The sequence below is a fragment of the Cygnus olor genome, chromosome 2 (assembly GCF_009769625.2).
Source record: "Cygnus olor isolate bCygOlo1 chromosome 2, bCygOlo1.pri.v2, whole genome shotgun sequence".
Classification (NCBI taxonomy): domain Eukaryota; kingdom Metazoa; phylum Chordata; class Aves; order Anseriformes; family Anatidae; genus Cygnus; species Cygnus olor.
Window position 1 is genome coordinate 105,327,843 of NC_049170.1, and position 13,700 is coordinate 105,341,542.

Here is a 13,700-nt window from a genome sequence, read left to right on the forward strand (position 1 = left end):
AGTCCAGCTATAAAGATCAGTTTTGTTGTTTCCGTCTGATTTTTTTTTATTACTGCTTCCTATCTTTTGGTAACTACTCGCTGAAAGTAGTAAAGGTAGGAAAACATGCAGAGAGGTGCATTAGCTCGGTCTGATGTGATACAGAAAGACACAGACCTTGTTTCCTGATGTATATGTGTAAGTTTGTTATCACTGCCCTCGTGGCAGCATATAAGCAATCCCATTGATGTGTGAGCATAAATGGTCTCAGGACCCAGCTTACAGGACATTGAGAGGCCACGGCCCCAGTTTGGCTCAGACCATTTAAGACAGGCACATTTCTATCAAAGGGGCCACTGGTTACATTACCTGAATCAGAAAGCAAAACAAAGATGAAAGGAGGCATGTGTTACTTGAGCTGTGTTTCTAATAAAGTTGGTTCCCCCCCACCCTTTCCCCTCCTTAAGAAAAAAGAAAAGCCCAAGCAGGAGATGGCACTTTTTGGACATTAACAGTCCTAAAGCACAAACCCTTCCCCTCTGAACTTCTCTTGCTTCTGTGCTGTCATTGCGCACGTACCTTTGGTGCGGCTTCAGCTACACCAGGGGCATCAGCTGTCATCACGGAGAACGGCAGCAGAATCAATTTCTGCTTGTTTTCATGTTATGCAGTACTGAAATGCAAGTTCTTGTTTATGCATTGCTAATAAAAAGTTGTTTAAAATGGCATTTCATTGCTCTGTCTTGGTCTGCTTGTGAAAATGGGAAGCATCGTGCGTTACACAGCACAGCTGGGACAGTCACATTCAACGTTCGTCCAGCTGGTTAGAGCCCTGAACCTTAGCTGCTGCTCATTTCAACCAGGTTAGAAACAAAATTACAGAGGAGTCAGAACTGTTCTGTCAGCGGGGCCCCAAATTAGGAACTGATGATCTTACTTGCAGGTGCCTTCCCATAAAAATGAGCATCATGCCTCGATCACCTTAACCGAGGACAGGTGGTGTTTCACAGCTACGCCTTTCATTGAACAAACTCGTTGTGAAAGCACGACCTTCCCCCTGGAGCTGCAAGGAAAAGGCTACCGCGTACCCGCGTAATTCTGACCTGTGGCGAGTGCTGTTGGGAGGGGTAAGAAGACACCTTATTAGCTAAGTAAGGTCTCAGGTACAAGTCACGGTTAATCATTCAGGTGACGCCTTCCTGTTTCACTGCTAAATGAGGCAGCCGACAGACCCGTGTGGAATTACCAGTTCAGACACACAGACGTTTGAGCAGCATGCAGTATGGCTTACAGCTAGTTCCAGGAAGCCTCTTACTCTGTCCTGGTGTTTCCCAGCACAGAGTAACTCAAGTAGTTTTTCTGCAGACTCCTCTGAAAAGCAACAGTCCGTACCCAGAAGATTTTTATTTTTTTAAGTGAGGACATCGTTTATTTAAGATAGCACCATAGTGTACACAGACACTTTACAGATTCCTGGCCTTCACAGCTTACAATCTAGGAAGATGCAAGAATAGTAAAGGCGTTACCAACTGCTCCCCTTGAGGATTTACATGAAAACTGCCACATCAAGGAATGTCACTGTTCAGGTTCTTCTCTCTCAGTGCTACTTCATTACATGGTCGCACACACAAACTCCTGACACATGCCAAGCGGTGCAGTTCGGTGCTGTGCTTGCGTTAAGCAGGCCTTTCAATGCCACAACGTCCAACAGGGTTTCCCCTTTTCCTAACAGCTACGAAGTTCCCTGCACACTGCTTGTTGACATGGGGAAAAGAAGCACTGGGGAGCATGGAAGACTGACACAGAGCAAGGCCAAATCAACAACAACAACAAGGTTACACACACAAGGCCATTTGACTGCACCATTTTAGCTTAACGACTTTGCTGCTAACAGGAGCCTGCCTGCCCTAGCAAGGCATCAACCAGAAACCAGAGCTCACTTCAAGCTTCTTATCTCCAACATCTTGAAATCCATCAGGGCCGAGAGCTGCCGCTCCCCATCTTCCTCCAAGCTCCGGGAGCCATTGCCTGCCTTCCCTCACCCTTCCCCCTGCAGCAGCCAGGAGCCAGCCCAAAGCTATCCCCAGCTTCACCGTTCCTCAGTGTAGGTATGGGCAGGGTGAGGGTTCACAATCCTGACCTGGAGACAGGATAAGCTGGACACGAACTCTTCAAGCCAAAGCTCCTCTCCACCACACACATCCCCCCGCCTCCCTTTCTCTTGACTTGCAACCTAGTGGTTGAGAAACACGTGAAGAGCAGCAAATCACCTCGATCCCTCAGCACACAAAACGCTACTTTCATTCTATTTTCAACTCTCAAAGTTTAGGATTATCATTCAAGACAGCACTTGCTACCCATTCATGGTCAGAAGTGCTGAGCTTGCTTCTGCTTGGTGCCCAACGCTTCAAGATCCTTCCAAGTTAATGAGTTCACACCATTTCTGCTTTGTAAACTTCCTTCCTTCTGAGTACCAGGGTGTTCCTGCACTGATACAAAAAGCTACCCCAGCAAGATGCCTAGCACCTCCCATCAGGTGGCTTTCCATCTCTGACACTCAGTCAGTGCACAGGACATAAAACAGACTTCAGAAATACGTTGTAGCCATTACCAGTAATTAAAAGAGATGGGAGTTTCCCTAGGGAAGGACTGGTGTACAAGACCAAGACATGCAATTCCAAAAATGTTTTTGCCCGAAAAGGTAAACTCAGACTATAACAGTGCCAGAACTGGCGTGGGAAGCAGCATGCTTCGAAAATGGTTGCGTACAGCAGGGCTGGACATACAGCTGCTGACCGCATCAGATCCCACGGACAAGACTCACGTGGTCAGAGCAGAAGGAGAGTGGAAGCTCTGTGTGCAAACTCAATGAGCAGAAAGCAGAAAGTCCAACTCTCCATGGAAGCTCACAGGAAATTAAGAACCACTTCCCCTGCTAAACACTGCAGCCTACCTGGTCACAGTATGACCACTGAGCGTGAACATCCTTTGTACACACAAAGTGAGCAATCGCAGGAAGAGCGACAAGCCCAGAGCTGCAGGAGTGCCACCTACCCCAAAGACACGGTGAGAAACAGCAGCACTCTTCTGGCAGTCGTGAGAGGCAGCTGGGTGCCACAACCAGCCTCTGAAGTTAGCCTCCTTCTTACCCTAAGCTTCCCCTCTCCCATTTAGCTTAGAGAACAGCAGAAGAGGACTGAGCACCAGAAGACAAGGTGTTGAGCTGTGGCGAGTGGAGCAGCGGAGAGATTGGAAAGCCAAGCACATGCTGTCTAGCTCCTGAGTCGCATGAAATGCAGAGAGAAACCAGCAGGGAACGAAAACAGAAAGGAGATGCAGCAACGCAAGCAGGTAAGGATGTTTCTGGAAGAAGGAAACAGAGTGCAAAGAAAGTAATCAATAAGAACAGGTACAGCTGGTACTGATCCTATGGTACAGCAGACAAGCTTGGCCCCGGACACAGTGTAGGTGCTCGCAGTGACTTTTCTGGGAGGGCAGCCAGTGCTGAAGGCGATATGCACAAATCGTTCAGGTTAAGACAGCACTAAGCAATTACTTCAAATCTGATGTAAGAAGCAGCTTTAGACAATTCTTCCTCTGAACCGAAGCAATACGTGAACCCCTCAGAAAAACTTTTCTACTCCCTCACAGTTTAGTTCTCACCATCTCCAAGAAGCACGTATGGAAATGCTGTAGTACAGGCTTCCACATGCACACACACTTACTCATCCTTTCCTTTCATACGCAGAGCTCCGCAACAGCTGCACTCCCCTTGCTAGCCGAAGGTCACAAGGTGCTAGAACAGCTAGCACAGCCTCTGCATTCTTTGCACAGGAAGTGGCATTGCTCACCGGAGGAGCATGACAATGACTTGCACCGAAATTACCCAGCAAATCTTCCAGAAAGGAGCTGCTATCATCAGACTTTCAAGTCTAAGTTTCTGTTCCAAAACAAGACAGGCTTAAGGTCCGTATAAAAATAGCAATGTAAGTATCAGCTACTCATTTCATTACTTTTTACTAATATCTACATATATATCTTAAGTTTATTAGGATCGTGTAATTTAGCTTGACTATCCTTACAACCAAGTTAATATTCACTTTCAAGCTAAACAGAATGCAAACTCTGAGATTCCCTTAAGCTACAGATGTTTTAAATGACCAGATCAAAACAATGACCACATTTTACCCTTTTTTTTTTTTTTTAAGAAGTTACTCATGCTCTTTAACAGCTTCCTAAACACATGGTTTGCCACTTGAACAAGTAAACATCCTTGCAACATTTATTTCAGTTTGTGCACACACAAAAAATAATTTAAAATGCCCCAACAGAGGGCTGTCTAAGAAACACATACTACACCTGACCAAGTAGGAAAGTTTTGTGAACTTCTGACAAAGGCTGGTACCCATTTCCAATATCTATTTCTGTATATTTTAAAGGAGGCAATTTCAACAGTTACTGCAGTATTTTTCCAGATAACGAGAAGCATTTAAAAGAATTCTAAAAACATTTGTACCAATGTGGCAAAGTGTTGAAAAAATCAGTTATGCTAGTAGTCAGTAGTTCGTAGAAAGCACTCAAAAAGGAGAGTCCGTGTGTTTGTCTTGTACTCTTTGTTTCCTCCTTTTAGGACGTGAAAAATACATGTTTATGAAACATCACCCTTCGGATTTCAAACTTCCTGCTTATTTCAACTCTTCTGGTTATTGCATCAGTCTCTTCCTCAGTTAAGACATGATGTGAAGAGCAAGGACCAGTGGAACAGCACAGCCTCTTCATTCAAGTAGCCTACAAGTACCCTTCTTACAGATAAATAAGAGAAGTATTTTCCAGCACCTTCCAGGAATTACCACTCCTCTTCTGCTAGTGAGGGGAGGAACTAGGGAAAGTTAATAAATAGGAAAATAAATTATAACCTCCCCCCAAAAGGAAAAAAAAACAACCATCTGTTTAGGCTATTAACATCAAACATCGATAGAAACTTTATCTTCGTTGGGATATAAACATCTAAGAGGTAAAGCACCTGTCACGTTCAGACAGCACATTTAAACAACGTAAGAAGAGTTAGTATCACACAAGTTTTAGCTTTTGGGGATGATTCTCTAGATAGATATCTTACTCTAGAGTATCATGTCCTGTCTCATGTAGTTCCCTTTAAATGGTTATAAGACGCTGCCAGGTTACAAAACAAACAAAATTCAGTGCTCTAGTACCTATGGGCCCTTCACAGAACAAAAGCTCGTATGGAGAACCCTCAACAAACACGAGTTCTTTTCAAGTTTCAGTATGAAAAACTGAGATGGTGTAAAATATAACATACTCTCAATCTCTGTTATACAAGGCACATTTAGGCAGTTTTAAATGTGCTAAACGTTTTGTTTCCAGTGTTTAAAAGAAATCATTTACATGAAAAGAGCATCTGCAGGAGGTCAATTCGGCCTTCAGTAGGCCACAGGAGCTGCTGTGGAGATGAAAGATGAGGTTACTTTTCCGCTGATCCTATATTCTTACAAATATATAAAAAGTATGCAGATCAGCCTTGGAAGGGAGATCTACAAAGCAGTTGGCAGAATAAATTTTTTTTTTTCTGTCAGTTACTTGGTACTTTTGTCTTTTATTTTTCTGCTGATGCTGCTGCCATGGCTGGTTTCACGCCCTCGCGCGTTGATTTCAGCTCCTCCAGTTCTGTGTTTAGTTTGCTGATCACCCACTCCAGGGCATCTCGACCCTGCCAAGAAAATACTGAAATTTAGGATCAGAACAAATACAACATCGCTGCGAACGTTTCTATAGTTCGTCCTCTGTCAGACATGAGATTTGTTTTAAAATTAATTCTGTACCCTGCGTGGTTCCATACGGGATTATATTGATTATTTCTCATCTAACTGAAATTTCACTGCAAAGGCATCTGTGTAACCCATAAGCAAGAAGTAAACGCAATATTGCTGTGAGCTCGCAGTAGTTCATCTCTGCGAAAAGCCTCACTCAGCATTTAAGTCCCCTTATGGAAGAGGACTGCCATTTTTACTGTTTGCTGCTCCCACCACCTGGAAATACCAGCAAATTTATGAAAGAGTCTACACACTGTTTGCAGATTCGTTAACCAAGATATGTATGGACACTTTTTGAGAAGATCCGGGACAAAGAAATACAGTCTTCCAAGCGCTCTTTGACGTAGCAGCTGATTGATTTGATCTCTAGCTAGAGTTCAAAGAGACGGCCTTGCACTGACGCCTATACTCATGCACAGTGACTTTTCAGCATATGAAACAGACTATTTGAGAGACAACAGCTGCACCTTTTATATCAAGGGACGGTCTTTCTTCACCCAGTTCTCAGAAAGGGTCGGGAGTGCCTCAAAGCCAGGCACTGACAGCCTACATTTTAGTAAGAGTGGTGGAATCCAGCAAAGCAAGCAGGTCGGAAGCCTTTTGCCTTAAGACGACGCTAGCACCTGCACTCCAGTGACCACAAGAAGTAGAACCAGCAGTAACAGGGAGCTGGGGGTTCTGGAAGTAAAAGGTTTATCTCAAGACTCTCATTAAGTTCAGTGAAGGGCCAACATTGGTTCCCTTCAGGTTTTTCATTCTACAGGGACCCACAGAGTAATCACAAAGTCTTTAAACAGAGAAAAGCCACCCCCTTATCACAACAGAGCGTTCAGCCCTTGGCCAGAGCTCAAGCAAGAGGCATTTGTCTGTACCCTGAACTACCTCAAGAGCTAATAGCTTTAGGTTCACTTAGTACATGCTATGCCTTTAAAAGGTATCAATAAAATTGAAGAGGGCATGATTTCAACTGCCCAGTTTAAGCATGGGCTGCTGGAAAAATTCCTTAGAAGAGCACGAGCGTGATTTAACTTCCGAGTTCCTCCACTTGCACCGTGCTCCAGCGGGTGATTACTTCCACCACATCTACATCCTGCGCAAGACCTGGGAACAACAGCAAAGCATGCGTAAAAGCACCCCGACGAGAGCAGGCTGCCGCACAGCAACACGGTGTAACTGGCCATGAATTAGCCGAGTAGAGTGCTCGATCAGGAACAAAGCGGGGGGAGAGGGAGGGAATCATCTTTCAGCGAGCGTGCACTGGGTATTTACAAGTCAGGTTAAAATGTCCTCTCCTGGGTGGCACACGGGCACAGAGAGCTGAGTAAGACAGCAGTGACTTTACGTTGTATTTATGTAATCACACAGAGAGAGCTGGTCAGAACGTCAAACACCTTTGATGCAGAAAATGCTCAGTAGAAAAATACTGAGATTCTTTTCAAGCCCTGACTATGAAACAACCAGGTCACAGTGTTTTAGTTAATATAATCTACTTGTTGACGAGACAAAACAACAACAAGTGTAACACTCAACTCGAGTGCTAAAACATTTCCTGCAGCTTTAACAGCTACGGAGGTCTGCACCTTTTTCCTTAGACCTGCATACGCTATTTGCTATGATTTGCGGCTAAGAATGAACTCGTGGTGTTGGCAAGGAAGATCTCAGGAGTATTCCGCATGGGAAATTAAGTTACAAACTTTAACAAGATGTAAAACCTTTGAGTATTGTGGAACTACCGGTTTTTAAAAAAAATCTGACAGAGGATTGGTCTATAAAGTTTTATAGTGTACAACCACTTCTGTAGTAGCTCATTAAGCAAGCACATTCATAACCAGGCATGCATATTACATCAGTCTTCATTGCATGTGTTAGCAGCGCGATGGGTTCAGTAGACCAAACACCACACATGAAGATTTGTTGGTATAGCTTAAGTGGTTGATAAATGCTGAGCCTGCGTAGTTGACATTTTCTAGAAAAACAGCCATAAAAGCTTAGTGGAATGAGAACATAAAAGCAAACACTCGTCACATACACTGACCTCAAAGTAAGCAGTGTAAAAAGACCCTGCATTCTTGACAAACAGAAGCAGCATGATGGATTATTTTTTAAAATTTAGTCTTGTCAGTCAAAGTGTAAGCTAATACAGGAATGACAGAGATAGGCTACACTTGCTAGCAGAAGAAAAACCATCCACAGAGGTATCAGAGGCAACTGTGCTCAGTTCTCTCAGCCTTGAAGTCAGACTTCGTCATAGTCGCATAGCTTAAGGGACACACCACTACCAAAAAGAATGTAACTACAAAATGAGTGAAAAACACCAGGAGAGTCTGGTATTCTGACAGCTTCAAACTTTGTACAGATTTCCACAGAGGTTGACAGAAGGGCAACAATACTCCTCAGGCATAAGAAAAGCAAAATACAATTTCACTATGCAAAAGATTACCCTTGTTAGGCAATCTGTTTTAAGAAACCAATTTTATATCCTAGGAGTACGATTCTGCTTTGTTTTCATCACGCCAATTCCAGTCATTAAACAATGCGTTAATTCCTTCGGGCACCTGTTTTACATACCGGAATCACAAAACTAAGACCAGAGCAAACACGTGATAGAGGGGCTCATTCCCGTGCCCAGTTGTTTGCAGTAATCATTCCACTTCCACACCATAAGCAACAACGTGGCACAAGACAGAGCTGCAGCAGGTTCGTGGTTCAGTGACATGAGCACGGGCTAATCGATCCCGTCTCGGTGTGACCTACTCTCTACAGCTGCAGTGTAATGAACGTTTGCCATTCCTGTATGTAACGTGTACTAAACATACGTGCAGGTTAATTTATGAAATCCACATCACAACAATCCATGCACACGTTTGCTAGAAAGCTGAAATGCTGCACCGAGAAGAAGAATGCTGGCATTACCACTAGTTAGTACAAACTGCAGGTGTGGAGAACTGCTAGCTTAGAGCGCTTTCAGAATTTTGAATTATCCACTCAATAGCATCCCACCCCTGGAGTAACACAGAAAAAATTGACAACATAGGGCAAAAGACTTTTTCCATTATAAGTGCAATAACAAAGCGTAATCTGCCATCTCTACCTCAGAGAAAAATCTCAATACTTATTTCTTCAGAAACAATATGTATTTCAGCAGCTGTCACGAAGTTTTTTTTTTACCCAGAAGGGTAGCACAGCATGCTAGAAGAGCTAGTAATAGCAGAATAGGTTACTGGGTAGCAAAGAAAAGGGCTGCAAGTACAAATTCCTGCCAAGTTCATTGTCTCTAAAGAAACTCTTCAGGGAAACAGACAGAACAAGATGATGTTTTTCATCTGTAAGAATCTTGTGAGACAGTGTGTTATTTGAAAGAGGCAGAATAGAAGAACAGCTTTTAAAAAAAAAAATTGAGCTTTCACACAGCAACACATGAATCAGTACCAAGAAATATTTACACTCTTTCTCTGAGTTCAGTGGAGCCGTGCAAATCTGACAGATGCCACAAGAGGAAATCAGCTGGCACTTCTAAGTGTGCCCAGTTGATGTGGCCACTCCAGCCAGCTAGTGTTCTGCTATCTCCGAGTCAGGCTGAGGTTTTGTTGTGAGCCAGGGTCTGGACTGCTGTTGCAAGACCAAAATAAATGCCCAGCATAGACTTTTAAATGGAAACTGGATCAAGAGAGAATTGGAATTTATCTGAAACACGTTCCATTTATGACTTCCAAATCAACACAGAGAGCACTCACCTAGTTAATGTTACTCTCCAGTGTCTAAAAACTATCCATCACTCCTTCTTCATCCCCCCATTTTAAGCTGCTTTCCTCTCATTTTTGGAGAAGCACAAAGACGAGAAGCAAAGGAGGCTTTCTCCTTCTCTGATATGTTGGTCAATACCTCCTACTAAGTCAGGTTACTCTGCCTTGGTCAAGCAACACCTCTCACAGGGACAAAGGGCTGTCTCTCTGGCCTAGAAGAAGTTACCTGGGCCAAATTCCCAGCGTTCAGAACCTCTCCAGCAATGCAGAGCACAAGCTCACATTTCAGTTGCACTCATCCTGCTGTTAGGCAGCGATGCCAATGCTTCTCCATCAACTCCACTTCTTCCCCACCTTCCCCAAAGAAGCGTAGGACAAAGTGTCCAGGAACAAGCACTCTTGAAACTGTCTGTGCTGAAGTTCAGCTCTGTGGCTGCAAGCCAAATAGAAAAAGCGAGCACAAGACAGAGGAGTGGGTATAGTGTTACCTACAAAGGCCAGCATAGTTTCCTCTCTTCAAAAAATATGCCTCTGCTGACATGACATTACTTTCAGCCAAAGGCAAGGAGACAGCTCAATAATGGATAGGACCTCGCACAGAAAATTCGCTGGCATTAATGCTAAATCCAGATTATAAAGGCTGAAAAGGAAGTCACCTTCACTACTAGCACTAACTCCTGTAAATACGCAGCTGGTGTTTAAAATCATACTTTGGAAAAAAAAAAAATCATGTTTCTGGTATGCGTCGCTGTAGCATACACATAGGGGTTGGTTTGTTCCGATGTGCAATTCCAGCTGAAAACCAGATACTTAGTAGTGAAACCTTTTCATACTTTGGTAAATTATATTCTACTTCCTGAGGTCCTACAAAAAGTCAACTGGAATTCTGTGCACAAAGTTTAGAGAAATTAAATATAGTACTCAGCGCACACGCTTGACAATTCCAATTTCAACAAAAAGAAAGGTGTTTGTGGGGGGAGAGAGGGAGAAAACAGAATAAAGGATACGTACCTTTCTGGCATTAGAGGATATTGTGTTTGCCATTAAGCTTTCCAAATAACTGCTCAAGCTAATGCCTTTGACAGTAATAATTGCCTCTTGAGTTAGCACAGTTCTGTAAGAGAATAAAGAGAAGTTAATACTTAAACTGAATTTGACTAACGTACTGTCTCCTATACATAAAAAAACACACAAATATCCTTACTTACTTTTCAGGGTTTTCAGGATGAGGCGTGTAAACCAGTCTCTCATCAACAGACACCAAGTTTGTGAGAGTAATCTTAAAGAGAAAGAAAGACCTGAAATTCTAACTTCCCAACTTTCACTTTTGCATTATCAACAGCATCACTCAATAGCAGAACAGTCATTTTAATGTCAGAGACAAAACAGCATATACAGAATATGAAACCCAGAACACAGTCAATAAAAATACCTATAAGGAGTGATGCATCTTGTCCTATCCTAGATCTAATTATAACCATCTAAGTTCCTATTCACAGTAAGCTGCACAAGCCGTTTTCCATTTGTTTTCTCTGAATGTTGAGCCATATCAGATTTAGGTAATGCAATTCAAAGAGGCTCTTTAAGACCAAGACCACTGTAACACTATTCTGAGGGTAAAGAAAAGTAATATTCAGGAAAGAAAACACCTCTTGTACAGAGACAAGACTCCTACAGACAACTCTACATCAAATCTGATAATTACAAGTTCCCATCAAAAGTTAGCAAAATGCTTCGTTTACGCTTGTGGAAAAAAGGCATTTCAAATTAAGATATTTGTTGTAAATAGCAGCGTAATGTTAAACACGTTAAAGTCCAACAGTCATGTGCATTCTGAGAAATAACTTTATAAAAAACAGAATCGTATATGATGGATCCCATAGTATTTGTGGGAAGAAGAAGAAGAAAAAAAAAAAAAGAGCCAACTAAGACACATGCCTCCTTATAATGAAAGATGTAAACACATTTCCAAACATTAAGAGACAAAGCATGTAATCTCCAGAACTACTAATCAGAAACTTCTTAAGCTATAACTCACATTAGTTGAGCAAAGCTCCATCTTTTTTTCTACTGGATCTACCACAGAATGTTCTTCAATGTAAGTCAGAGTTCTACTTGTTCCTAAAATCTGAAAGTGAAGAAAGACAACAATAAAGTTTAGTACTAAAAACAAACAAAGAAAAACAAACAACAAAAAAGAAAGCACAAATCCGAAATGAATACACCTCACAAATACCAAGACACCGATCAGCGGTAAGATTACATGGCAGTAATTTGCATCAGTCATACAGAATGACACAGACCAGTCTAGAAGGCACGTACAGACATAAAAACACACTGTGGGCATATTAAAGCCTATAACGTATTATTGCTACAAACCATGCTGATTACAGCTTATGTGATATTTGTGGATGACGCTTCCTATCAATCAAGCTTTTACTTTGAATTCAGCTCCAGTTCACCTGATGACCTAAATGCATCACACCCCTCATAACCTATTAAGCCTGTAAAAGCATACCGCTTTTACAATACTCGGCAATCCCCACTCTGTGCTGAGAAGGCGGTGACTGTGCAACCTCCCCTGGTTGTCAAGGCTTCTGTCGAGGACATCTACTCCTACCACACATGGATTCATCGGGTTGGGGTACTTTCTCATAGCAGCTTTGATCACTGTGTCCCAGGGGTGCCTGGAAAAAGAAGAAAAGACAACATTTGTAACTATTTTGCAGTTAATGGCAAGTATTCAGACAACCCTGAATTGACTAGGCTGCTGGAGCTTTCGCAACATGGCATGTGCTGTACAAGTTCCTAGCTCCCACATCAAATATCCCTTCAGAATTCAGTGATGCTTGGAAAGGCCATAAGAAAGCATTGGTACACAAACAGGAAAACAAGATATATTCCTTTCTTCAGGGTGAAGGAAAGAATTATTAACCCATGACTAACAGAAATAAGGGCAAGGGGCAACAGGCAAGCTGCTACGTGTGACATTCCAATTAGCTACACAAAAAAATAAAAAAGGGTGACTGACCACAGAGGCTGTTGGATCTCCACCCATTCAGAACTCAGCTGGAAAAGAAACCCGGCCTAATATTTGAGTTAGCCCTGCTCTGAGAGGGAAGCTGGACTAGATGCCCCCACAAGTCCACTCCAACCTGAATGCTTCCATAATGCTTAGCACGCCAAATAAATGAGAACTACTTTTTTTAGCTTCTGTTTCCTCCTAGAGCGAAAAAAAAGAAAGAAACAAGGTGAAGTTTACTTCGTTTTTTATAAAGCAATCAGGAAGTTCAAAATAGAGAAACGGATTTTCAGAAACCACCTCATCTCTGCCGCCTGAAGTCTGCGCCTTTCCCACTGGTTTTGGCAGCCCGGCAGCACGAATTACAGCCACGGACACCCTTCTCAACACAGAACTGTTCTCATGAAGAAAGTTTTGAGACCATCAAGCTCTGACGACGCCAGACTCCGCGGACCAGAGCGGCCCCGCCAGCGGAGGACGGGCTGTCCTCACGCTCTTGCTGCGGGACTTCGCGCATCCTTGTACCGAGGCTGGGGCCCCAGCAGGGACCGGATGAACCAAGGACTTGATCCAACACGGAGATTTCGTTCCTAAGCACCCGTTTCTCGATTCGGGGTAACTGGCAGGCCTGCAGCCCTTCAAGGTACCCTTACAAACCAGCTACTGCCTAACTCCACAGGGCTTACGGGTGCCTCTGCCCTACCTACACACAGGCGCTGCATAACGCGGGGGCAGCGTAGGACGCAGATCCCGGCGAGGAAACGCCGAACAGCCGCTGCACCCCGCAGGAGGAGCCCTCACAAGCCCCTGCCCGCCCTGCCTCGCCTCCAGCAGCCTGCCGTTGACGCCTAACCCCTCGGCCGGCCGCGACGAGCCCGCCGCAACGAACGCCCGCCCGCCCGCGCCGCTTTCCGCGCTCACCCGAAGACGTGCTCCGAGCTCCAGATTTTCATGGCCGGAGCGATCTCGGTGCGGGCGGGCGCAGAGGAGCGCGCGCGCGGCTCGCGGCCGCCCGGCACCCAGGCGCCGGCCGGCGGCAGGAGTGACCGCGGGGAGGGGCGGGGCCGCTGACGTCACTCGCTGCGTGAGCCGGGGGAGGGGGGGAGTCGGGCGAGCGGGGGGCGT

The 13,700-nt window shown here is 44.1% G+C and overlaps 1 protein-coding gene across 2 annotated transcripts; it reads right to left on the reverse strand.

Annotated features, from left to right (window-relative positions):
* Window positions 1-4,157: 4,157 nt before the first annotated feature.
* Window positions 4,158-13,666, reverse strand: PRELID3A (PRELI domain containing 3A). Of its 2 annotated transcripts, none has more exons than XM_040549963.1 (6): window positions 13,497-13,666; window positions 12,072-12,240; window positions 11,592-11,681; window positions 10,762-10,832; window positions 10,565-10,667; window positions 4,158-5,707 (listed from the first exon to the last, which is right to left on the reverse strand). In XM_040549963.1, exons 1-6 carry the CDS (start codon window positions 13,526-13,528, stop codon window positions 5,594-5,596), a joined length of 579 nt encoding a protein of 192 aa, XP_040405897.1. In that variant the 5' UTR covers window positions 13,529-13,666; the 3' UTR covers window positions 4,158-5,593. The 2 variants fall into 2 exon arrangements, with proteins under 2 accessions (XP_040405897.1, XP_040405898.1); XM_040549964.1 differs by lacking the exon at window positions 4,158-5,707 and adding an exon at window positions 8,744-8,812 and having other exon boundaries at window positions 13,497-13,644.
* Between the last annotated feature and the right edge of the window lie 34 nt (window positions 13,667-13,700).